Source organism: Camelus bactrianus, chromosome 15, assembly GCF_048773025.1.
Source record: "Camelus bactrianus isolate YW-2024 breed Bactrian camel chromosome 15, ASM4877302v1, whole genome shotgun sequence".
In the NCBI taxonomy this organism is placed as follows: domain Eukaryota; kingdom Metazoa; phylum Chordata; class Mammalia; order Artiodactyla; family Camelidae; genus Camelus; species Camelus bactrianus.
Window position 1 is genome coordinate 63,715,426 of NC_133553.1, and position 12,310 is coordinate 63,727,735.

Sequence of the window (12,310 nt, forward strand, 5' to 3'; positions counted from 1 at the left end):
AAACTAGTACATGGATGTTCATAGTAGCCTTATTCATAACAGCCAAAGTAGAAATGACTCAAATGTCTACTAACTGATGAACAGATTTCAAAAACTGTGGCATATCCACACAATGGAGTGCTATTATGAAAAGGAATGAAGTACTGATATATATTACAACACAGATGAACCTTGAAAACATTATGCTGGTGAAAGAGGTCACATATTGCGTGAGCCCATTTATATGAAATGTCCAGAATAAGCAGCAGAAAGTAGATTCGTGGTTGCCAGGGGCTGGGGCAGGGGAGAAGGCGGAGTGACTCTTAATGGGTTCAGGGTTTCTTTAAGGGGATGATGAAATATTCTGGAAGTAAGACAGTGGCGATGGTTGTACAGCCTTGTAAATATACTAAAAGCCACCAAACAGTACACTTTAAAAGAGGGAATCTTATGATATGTGAATTATATCTTAATTAAAAAAAAATCCACTAAAAAACACCCTCGAAACAGAAATGCCTGTATGCTGTTGTCTGTGATCCTCAAACTTTAGAATATACAAAAATGACCTGGGGTGCTTAAGATAAAAACTCCTGGGCTTCTCTGACACCATCACAAAAATTATAGCCCAGAAGATTCAGTGTGGAACAAAGTAGCCTGCATTTAACAAGCACACTGTGGGACGCTGATGCAAATTATTAGCTATGTTTCTCAAAATACAGGTATGTTGAAAAGAAACTAATTTAGAATCAGAAGAGCTAGATTCAAATTCTGGCACTGCTCCTTCCTAGTTACATGCCCTCAAGTCACGTAACCTGTCTGCTCTTGCGTTTCCCCGGCACATAACAGAGACGATGGACGTAACGTGTTGAGCAGAGTACCTGGCACCCAGTCAGCGCCCCACGGTGCTAGTGAGTCCTACCCGGGGGCCAGTTCCATTCAACTAACATTGTCAAGTGACCACAATACAAAAAGCCTGGTGCCGGGGGGATGGTAATTAATAGGACAAATTTTTTAAAATCACCAATTTACAGATTTTACAAAGTATGAAAGATATGAAAGACCAAGAATCACTTTTTACAAGCTATTTAAATTAGCATATTACTTTTCACGACCCTGGAAAAAGTGAATTTGGGAGGATGGCAGGAAAAACAAAAACAACGTGTTGCGGCATCTGATGATTATAAAGAATTTCTGAAGGCTGCTTAATACAATTGAGAACTGTACTGTACTGTTATTCCTTATTTCCCTTTATATTTTCTCTCCCCAAGCAATATAAGCTTAGAATTTGGCGCCGTTCCTTAAACTTCTCCAACATCCCCACAACATCTACCCCCTTCCTGGGGCAGACAGAAGATACTCCGTAAGAACACACTTAATGAGACAGTGTCATCTGTTACCTTCAGGTCGCGGTGGATAATAGGAGTCTTGCACTGATGCAGGCGGGCAACAGCTTCACAGGTGTCGCAAAATATCTGGAGCACTTCGTTCTCTGTGAAACCTGTTTGCAGGCGCTGGTTCATCAGATTGACCACCTGGCCTCCTGAGAGGGGTGCAGAGCAAAGGAAAGGTTACAAACATTCAGACTTGTGACTTATCCAAGAGAATGAATGGCGGTCCACAGAGGAGCAACCTGAACTCGGCTGATCCCTGGCTGAGCCAGGACCAAAACACCTGGTGTCTTGATTCCCAGCCTGGGACTGGTTTCCTACCCCATCAACACAGTTTCTTCAGTTTATAAAGCAGCCCAGATGTGAGCTGCCCTCATTCTGTCCTCAAGATTAGTAGCAGAACTGACACTCTGGTCCTGCCCTAGTTGCCTGGTTATACTGTCCCTGTTGTGCATCGGACGAGGCCACAGGCTCAACTTGCCGTATCTTTCAGTGAGGAGCAGGCTGCACAGCAGACCCCAGGAGGAGAAGAAGACAGTTTTACAGTCTGTATTTTAGGGACAGCTTGGTTTCTCTGGCTTTACTACTTGCTGCCCAGACTGCAGAAATGCTACCCCAACATTTAATCCCCAGGACCGAAAGACTGATGACCTCGCTTAGAAAATTATCCAGGTCCCTGGATGCTCCTACTGCCTCGTCTCTAAACATCTTACTGTCCAAAAAGGCATGGGCAGGAGGAAACAAACTGTCAAGTTCTAATGCTGTAGTGCTTTATGAAATCAGGTTAATAGCTGTTACCGTAAAGGCTGAAATGATTGGTTAACATCCCATTTTTAGGATTAACAACATATTTAATTTATGGACAACTTCTTTAAAGGCAAGGAATATGTTAGTGGAACTAAGGGTGATTATAAAACAGGGCACCAAACAGTGAGACAGCGACCCAAGCTTATAAGTGGCAGCTGCTTAGCTCCAAAAGCCAAACCTCCAAACAACAGCTGTATGAAACAGAGTCAACTCTGAATCAATTCATGCTACAGCCTAGATTTCCCAAGACAAATATTGCTGGAAACTCCAAGCGTTCAACTACTTAACTTCACTGTTATGGCAGCCTCACTTGAATGTAGCCTTACTGGCAATCACAGCTCTCAAGCAAGGAGAGGGATCATTTCCACCAGATGAAAAGGATTCTTTTACCCCCCAGTGCAAGGATGGTGGTGTGGGTGGAGAAGAGGACACATGAGTGAGTGAGGCTGAACTGTTTCTTTGGTCCATCTGGAGTTGGGTCTTTATTATGTGCCTTCATCATTTGTTTTAAAGCATCACAAAGAACACATTCATTCTTATTCTCATTCATATATAAGCACCAAATCTTTCTAAATATAACACAGAGTTTTGTACTATCCACCACTTTGAATTGTTTGGACCACCGATCCCTGCCGTTATAAAAATAACAAAAAGTTATTCCGAAAGGCTCTATATTTTCTAGCCTCTTTTTCCCGATCTTTAAAACCACAACAACGTACATTAGGGTACAGCGCACATTAACTGAATGACTCCACGCCCTTGACAATCAAAGTGCTGCAGAAATGAGAGCTTAAGGTGTGGTTCCCACACTTACCCCTGCAGAAGTCCATCAGTATGAGCACCTCCCACACGTCACCGCTACTCACGTTGTTGATACTGGAGTCAATGTACCCCACGATGTTCTTGTGCCCTGACAGGTCCCTCTGTAAAAAACAGTTGAGAAATCAATGATCAGTTACGGATACCAATAGAGACAGAATGAGCCAGGCTGTTCCATTAGCACAAACAATTTAAATATACAGAGAAGCACTAACCGTGGTGAGAGGTTAAGACTGAGGCACATTTCCACTGGTTTCTGAGATTCGTGGCCAGATCGTCAATAGTAATTCTACAACCCAACTAAACCATAACACTATTCTGAACTAAATTCTAGAACCAAAAGCACACAGGGTGCCTACTTGCTCATGGCATCAGTGCTCCACATATACCAGAAGCAAAGACTCCCATCTCCAGAGACACTGCAGAGGGGTTAAGAGGAGAGAGACAGTAGGAACTATTTAAATACGTGAATTTTTAATTCACAAAAATGAAACGGATATTTTTTCCTGGTTGTAGGAACACAAGTGAATTCAACTTGACTTTTAAACTATTCATACTGTTTTTTTCCCTTAAGGAAATACGTGAAAAGAATAACTGCTTTATTAAGTTGTAAAGGGACTACCACGGCATCCAGACCTAAGCATTCTGCTCACAATTAAGCCTTTCAAGCCAACCAACTGGGATATAAGATGGGTCATGTTTCAAGCTCTCTGGCTAGAATTGCATATCTCAGGGTTACTTGAGGAATTAATTTTTCAACAAATATATACTGGGCACCTCCCAGGTGTCAGGACCCATTTAGGCACTGGAAGCTACCTCATACCTTGGTATGATTATTTTAACATCCACAGAGGCAAATGTTTGTAATGATGATGTTAAAAAATCCAAAGTCATTAGCAGAGAGTGAGCAAGCTGGTTAACAGGATTTGTGCACAAATACAAAGTAAGATTTTTTTAAAACTAGTTTTAATAAATTGTTTTACTTTTGTTTAATAAAAAAATGGAAGGAGTGAGTAGGAAAAAGGCGGTTCTGTAAGAGTCACCACACAAATTTGGCAATTTGAACCATGAGAACAGTAACCACCACCGCACTAACTGGAGATGCAGCTGTTCAAAGTGATAAAGCTTCTTTTAATTTGAAATTACATCCCCAAACAAGAGGAAGCCTCATGGTATCAAACCAACACACCTGAACTCTGAGCATCCAAATTAAGATTCATTAGAAATTTCTGCTGCATGAAGGGTTAAGAATGACTATTGCCTCATCAGAAATGTAGAGTAAAGGTAGAAATGTGACCGCTTGAACTGACAATTGGGAAGTCACTGCAGATCCAGGCAAGAACAGTTTCAGAGAAGGAACTAAAATGAGGGTAAGAATGGACCCGGACTTGCAAAGAATGACAGTTGAATACGTAGAGCCCGTGGCTACAGATCACTCTTTTAGAACATTTTGTGCTGAAGAGAGGACCAGCATTGAGGGAAAGAATCTTTAGGATGGGAGAGGACTGAGCACTGGAGAGTGGAGGGAGTCAGGAGAAAAAGCTTTAAGCTACAGAAAAGGATGAGGATAACTGATGGAACAAAGTCCTACAGGTAGAAGGGGTAGGGGTTAAGAACACTGTTAAAGGGACTGGTCTTGGAAAGACAGTTCCTTCCTAGCAAGCAAGAAGGGAATCAGGATGGACAGCATATTGGTTTAAGGCTAGGGGAAAAAACGGGAATTTGAGGGAGGTCAGATTTGTTGCTGTTTTTGGTAGACAGCAAGATCATGATGAAAGTGCTAGGGAAGGAGAAAGAAGCTTGATAAGGGAAATAAAAGGCTTTGAGCAACTGCTCTGGATAACAGACAAGGCAGATGATGAGGCAGAAAAGCAGCCTCTAGAGTCCAAGTTTCTCTGAACAGAAAGTGATTTCAGGGCTCGTGTTTTAGAGCACTACACATCTCTCTGCTTTTCAGTCTTATTATCAATGGTTCTAGAACTTGTTTCCATTCACACAGTCCTAGAAGTAGGAAGAACTGGAGAGAAGTTCTTTGAAACCAACATGGAGCAGAAGATCATGACTTCGAAATGTCTATGAGGAGGAATGAAAGACTGATGTTTCTACATTTAACTGTTTGGAAAAGAATCGGCAATGTTGCCTCTGAGTCTGTCTCACCCCAAGAGGAATAATTAAGAATCTGGAAGGATAACGAGAGGCATCTGATAGGGCCACGAGGAGGTCAAGAGCTATTAGAGGACTCAAACTGGGTAAGTAACATCTGCAGATGGCATCCTAGAACAGCTTGCCAGGATGTTTGCTGATCAGTCCAAGCCCAAATTCTTGTTCACTGTGTCTTCTGCAGAGATCCTGAGATATGCCCAGTGCAAGCAGAAAAGACCGCCTCTTTGGAGGGAGACCATGGCATTTACTTTTAACTACTTGATAATGCAGCAACATCTCAGATTTTAGAGCCAAATGTCACTGGTTTATAACTGATAAAGAAGGTCTGTTTGAATGGCTGTGAAATGTAGAAAAGGTGAAGAGAAAAATCTCACTATGAGTTGAAACTGACTAGCATTTCGGTTTGAAACTGACTAGCACTTAGGGTACACAGGCAGCAGTTCTCAGCAACAACAGGCCAGAGGATGTTCAGGCTTTCCCTGGCTTTAGTTAAAAGACCAGCCCCAGGCTTATAGAACAGGCTGGACATAGAGGTCTGGGATGGAACCCACATGGGGTTGGGGGCACCATGGTTACTACCTGTTTACTCAGGAAAAGGCAGGATGTAAGGAAAATGCTTTGATGTCCTTGGCTACAACTCAGTCTGCATAAAGAACTCTTAAAACTCAACAATAAAAAGAACCCAATTAAAAATTGGCAAAGGATCAGAACAGACATTCCTCTACAGAATGAATAATAAGCACATGGAAAAATGCTCAACACCATTACTCATTAGGAAAATGCAAATCAAAACCATGATGAGATTATCACTTCGTAACCACTAAAATGGCTGTAATCAGAAACAGAAACAATAAAAAATGTCAGCAAGGATATAAAGATCGGAGCCTTCACACCTTGATGGTAGGAGTGTAATACAGTGCAGCTTCTATAGAAAACAGTTTGGCATTTTCTCAAAAAGCAGAGTTATCACATTACCTAGCAATTTCACCCTTAAGTATACACCCAAGAGAAATAAAACATTATGTTCACAAAAACACTTGTAAACAGATGTCCATAGCAGCATTATCCATAACAGACAAAAAATGAAAGGAAAAAAAAATGAAGTCCATCAGGATAAACAAAATGGAATGTGTCCATACAATGGAATATTAGGCAGCCACGAAAAGGAATAAACTACTGACACATGCTACAACATGGATAAACCTTGAAAACAGTAAGCTAAGTGGAACATGTTAGACACAGGAGGTCACATTATTGTATGAGTCCATTTATTAAAAAATGTCCAGAAGAGGCAACAGAAAGTAGATTAATGGTTGCCACAGACTGGGGCAGTGGGGAATAGGGAGTGACTGCTAATGAATATGGGGTTTCCTTTTGGGGTGATGAAAAAAATATCCTGGAATTCGATCAATGGTAATGGGTGAATGACCTTGTGAGTAAAAAAAAATCACTGAATTATATTTAAATGATATTTATATTTAAAAGGATGAATTTTATCTCAACTTATGAAGAAAAGTAGTATGACAAACTGGGAAAAAAGGTAAAATAAACAAACACACAAGGGGGAAAAAGAAAAAGAAAACAAGATCCTCTGAGTAGCGCTGACTTAGAGCAGCCAGGCAGCCCATCCGTGAATCCCCACTACAGTTTTTGACAAGAAGTTTCCTTAGATTAATGTCATTTCCTTGGGCCCTCAGCCCCTCTGCAGACAGCCCTCACTGTTGATCTTCCTTGCACACAGCTAAAAACTTCTACCTCCTGCTTCTATGTTGTCCTCTTCAGTCCAAAAAGAATAAGCCTCGACTGTTTCTTCACTTCCAAACAACTGAAATATTACTATTTAGACTCTAAGCTTTTTCTTCTCTAGGTGAAACATACCCACTCTCTTTGACATGGTTTTTAGTCACCACCACTATGGCTGCTCCCACGTTTAAACGCTTTGCTTTGTCTATATCCTTTTTGTAAGAATGTCCCTAGGAAATGAATGAAATATACCAGGCCTGGTCTGACTCATGCAGAGCAGACCAGCACTGTCACCTTCTATTAATGTAGCTAAAAATTACGTTCTTTTTCCTTTTGGCAGCCACATCATACATTCCTATAAAGTTAATTGGCCACTGAAATACTTAAGTCTTTTTCTACTCGTGCTGCTTTTAATCTCTACTTTCCCAGAACTGTGCTTGTAAAACTGATTAAAATAAAATAAAAATCCATGTATATGACATTACTTTGCTATTTCATCTCATTAGGATCAGTCTGTTGCTCCAATTTGCAGGGATCATTTTGGATCCTGATTCTATCACCCAGCGCAGTGGTTACATCTTCCAACTTTATATTAGGCACATAATTGGTAAGTGTGTCTTCTATTTCTTTAACCAAGTTATTTATTAAGTGTAAAATAACAGAAAGTTAATGGTAAGCTGCAGTGCTTTCTTCTTAGAAAGTTTCCTCCAAATTAATAGCAAACCATTGATCAGAAACCATTATAAACAGCAGCAGTTACACCTAGCATCCAGCCTATACTCTCCATCTTGCTCACAGATCTCCGGTGAGTATCTTTACCCAGTGACAGACCACAGACACTGGGTCTGTGGCAATCCCCTGAGCTCCCTATCCAAAACCCTTCCCAAAGGAAGACATGTTGATAGGACATGGCTTGTTCGTACTCAACCTAAAGGCCCTTTGGATTCCTGCTTCCTCATCCAAGTGACTATAAATCAGCTTAATCAAACACTTAATTTAAAAAAAAGTAATATATTAATATTCAAAGCAAAACATAGTAGACAAGTATTTCCCATCCAGTCCTCATCCCTGATAGGGAACCCTCCCTCTTTCCTTTCTTCCCTTCTGCCCTTCCTCTTTCTCTCTCTCATCCTTCCAGTGTCTTTTTCAGGCAAATTCAAACAATATATATTATATATACACATATAACTTTTACAACCTCTGAGAGAGGTAGGGCTAAGGCTAGGGTTATGGCCTCTATCTGACAGATGTCTAAGCCTAGTGGGGGTTAAAAACATCACGCAGGACTTTTGATTTAAAATAGTAGGAAATTGTTTTAAAAAAGGTAAGTTGAATACATGCACTTATTTCTGCTTCCTTCCAAAGCCATACTAAATGATATAAAGTGCTTGTTTTTTAAAAGGCATAAATGGAAGGCTTCCGTTTCTGGGAAGGTGGAACGGATGTACTTTTCCCTATTTCTCCCGCTAAGGACACCTAAATACGTTGCACATTACGTATAAAACAAACATAATAAGAAAAGCCTGAAATGTGGGGAGGAGACGGCAGACTGGCTAGGAACTTTGGGACCCTACGAACAACATGGTAGGAGGTGCCTGCGTTTTCTTTTTGCCTCGTATTTCCCAGGCTGAAAACTGAAGAAGACAGCAAACTGAAAACACCAATAGGCACAGGCAAAAAGGAAGAAGAAGAAGAAGAAGAAAAGAAAAAAACAACCCAATGAAAGTCTGCCTCCTCCAGCCAGACCCAGAAAAGGGGCAAACTAGTAAGACAGAACTCATAGACACTAACTGCTCTACTCTAGCCAAAAACTGCAGCTCCTCCGCAGCCGTGCCAGCAAAGGCCAAGTGGACAGCCTAGACTTCCATCCTCACGAGTCTGCAACACATCATTCAACCTACTGCATCGGGGTGGGTAGCGTGAGAGAGGGCTGAATAGAGAGTCAGGACCTTTATCTCTGTAGGTAGTAAAGAAATGCTCTTCCTTCTCCCCACTAGGGTGCTGCGAGAGGAGGCCAACTGGCGAGTTAAGACTTCCACAACCACCAAGTGGGAACGAGGCCAACTCCCACCCCTGTGGTGTCAATGGGAGCCATATAGGGGAGCAATACCGAGGCATTCCCACCTTCCCACCCGGGGAAGGATCAGCAGGAGCCTAATGGGGACCTGGAGCTTTCAGCCTAATCCAGTAGAAATGAGATGCACCCTCTGCGGTGAAAACAGAGGCCCCATGGGAAACCTGAACTTCCACCCCACCTAGCAGTAACAAGGGGGCACCCTTCAACCCCCACCAACCCCTGCCAGAGAAGAAACCAGTAAACACAGAAGGTTTATATTAAAGATCCAGAATCTCATAACACAATATGAAAATGTCGATAGTTATTTGTCATACCAAGAACTAGGAAGATCTCAAACTAAATAAAAGAAAGCCCATAATCAATGGATCTCAATATGAAAATGACAGAGATGAGAGAATTATCCAGCTATGATTTTAAAGCAGTCATGACAAAAATGCTTAGACCAGCAATTACAAACATGCTTGAGACCAATGAATAGAAAGCCTCAACAAAGAAACAGGAAGTTTCAACAAAAAAACGCAGAAAACCAGAAGAAGAACCGAATGGCAATTTTAGAACTGAAAAATACAATAACCAAAGCAAAAAGCACAATGGATGTGCTCATCAGCAGAATGGAAGGGACAGACGCAAGAGTCAGTGAACTGAAAGATAAAATAATAGGAATAACCCAGTGTGAACCAAAGATAACAAACAGATTGAAGGGAAAAAAATAAATAAATACGCATGAGTCCATACTGATATAAATAGATAATTGAATAAATAAATGAGGGAAAAGTGCAATAAGGTTAGAAAAGGCAATAAAAGGAAGCAGATCAGAAAGGAAAAAAAAATAAAACTGCCTCTATTTGCAGAAAATCCGAAAGATAACCATTAAAAAAAAAAAATTCCCAGAACCAGTAAGGTTCAACAAGGTTACAGAATACAAAATTATTGGAAGACTAAACACAGAAAAGATGCCATTTCTCCCCAAATTGATATACAGGTTTAATGAAATTCCTACCAAAACTCTAGCAAGACATTCTGTAGATCTAGATAAGATTATTTTAAAATTTATATGAAAAGACGAAAGAACTAAAATAGTTATAAATAACTTTAGGAAAAAAAGGAGGAGGAATCAGTCTGATTTCAAGACTTATTATAAAGCTACAGGAATAAGGCTGTGTGGTATTGGTGGAGGGACAGAGAAAGGTTTGGAAATGAAACCTCACAAATATGCCCAGTTGATTTTGGACAAAAATATTCAATGGAGGAAAGACAGCCTTTTCAACAAATGGACACCCACAAGCAACAAAGTAGACTTCCACCCAAGTAACACACCTTATAGAAAGTTAAGTCAAGGATCACAAACTTAAATGCAAAATGTAAAACTTACAGAAAGAAAAAAAAGGAGAAAATCTTCAGAATTCAGAATGAAGCAGAGTCCTTAGAAATGACACCAAAACAGAATCCACAAAAGGAAAAGCTAATAAATTGGACTTCATCAAAGTCCAAAACAAAACAAAAACAAACCAACAAGGTCTTAGAAATTAAAAGGCCTGATATATAAAAAGTTCAACAGGATGGTTGAATATAAAGCTGAGGAAATCTGCTGGAAGGTGGAGGGAAAAGACAAAGAAATGAAAGATAAAAGGGAAAAAACAAAAAAAAAATTAGAAAATCAGTTCAGGAGAACTAACATCCAAATACTAATAGTAATTTCAGACAAAGGAAGACAGAAAAGAAAATCATCGAATGAGACAAACTAAAATTCCACACATACAAATATGAGTTGCTAGATTAAACGGGACCGCCAAACATCTAACATGATAAATAATAGATGCACACATCAATGTATGTCATCAACAAACTTCAGAACACTGTAAACCAAGAAAAAATTATAAATTTCTGGGAAGAAAAAAATGGGTCACAGCCACAGGAGCAGGTTATCAGAATGACTCCGGACTTCCCAAAGCCTAACCAAGGAAAGTTAGAATCCAGTACGGTGATGCTTTCACACATCTCAGTGAAATGGTTTTCAATCCAGAACTTTATACTCAAGCTGTCACAGGTGTGAATGTAAAATGACCTTCCAGACCTGCAAGGTCTCAAAAATTTACCTGCCATGCGTCAGGAAGCTCCTTGGAGGCTAAGCCCCACCAAAGGGAGGAAGTGAGCAAAAGGAGGAGGCAACAAATCTAGCAAGAAAAAGTAGCAAAGAGAATGGCTAGAAAATTCCTAGATAAGACAGTAAATCAGGCCCAGAGAGCAACCAACCCAGATTCCATCAAGCCCAAAGACTGAGAGATTTCTTCAAGAAGATAAAACAGACAAGGAAGAGTGTTCAATGTGCTTGCAAGTATTCAAAAAAATGATTCAAACAACTTGAGAGTCTGAGATTAAACTACTGAAAAGTACACAGGAAACTAAAATTTTAAAAAAACAAACCAACCACCCAAGACAATTATTAATGCCAGTGGGAAAAAAAGAATTATGTAAGAAAGGAACAGTAATCATAGGAGATTCAGCAATAATGTTTTTTTACATAATAATGTAAAAACGGACACTAATATAACTAACATATTGCCAAACTGACTGCTATTTTGAAAAAAAAATAAGAGGTGAGAATAATGCAAGTAATTGAGGGGAAGGACTTACAGGGGATAAAAGAGAGCTAATTTTTTACTTGCTATAGTATATAATGCCTAAAATGGAGGGGAAAAAAGAATTAGCAGTATCAGCCTGTTATTTAGAAATACATCAAATGATTCAATTAAAAGAGGTGACCTCTGGGACCTTGAAATGGCATAGGAGGACCCCTCAGGGAATTGCTTGACTAATACGCTTAGTTCAACTATTTGAGTATTTAAGTTTTTTTTTTTAATTTGACGATTACTTTTAATGTCTTTTTTTAAACACCTTTATTGTGCCACGGTTCCTGTACAGTAAACTACACATACTTCAGATGTAAGAGTATTTAAGTTTTAAGAAATATAAACTAAGAAACAAAACAAAGTCAAACTCTCACGGCTAATATGTATGGCTGGGCCAGACCTGGAACGATGCAATTTAATTCCTAATCAGGTGCATTAATTTGTGAGCTCCTCAGGGGCCCACGTCTTATTTCCTTTACGCCAACACCTGCCCAGCACAAAGTTAAGCCCTCAAACGTGTTTCTGAATGAGTGGGAGAAAGTTAAGGAGTGGGGTTACTTTCATAACAAAGGAAATGAATGAGAAGGGCATTCCAGGCAAAGCAAACAGCAGCTGCAAAGACAGGAAACGGAGTGAGAGAGACAAGCAAGGAAGGCGCAAGGTGGGAGGAAGAGGAATAAGGATCCAGAAAACACGGTGGAGGG

The 12,310-nt window shown here is 40.1% G+C and overlaps 1 protein-coding gene across 3 annotated transcripts in view; it reads right to left on the bottom strand.

Moving 5' to 3' along the window:
- Positions 1-12,310, bottom strand: part of AAK1 (AP2 associated kinase 1) — a 147,546-nt gene that overhangs the window by 68,963 nt on the left and 66,273 nt on the right. For all 3 annotated transcript variants that reach the window (XM_074341269.1, XM_074341268.1, XM_074341270.1), the window contains exons 4-5: positions 2,989-3,097; positions 1,377-1,519 (exon numbers count right to left, since the gene is read on the bottom strand). In XM_074341269.1, the coding sequence (XP_074197370.1) occupies positions 1,377-1,519; positions 2,989-3,097 (252 nt within the window). The remainder of the gene's footprint in view (positions 1-1,376; positions 1,520-2,988; positions 3,098-12,310) is intronic.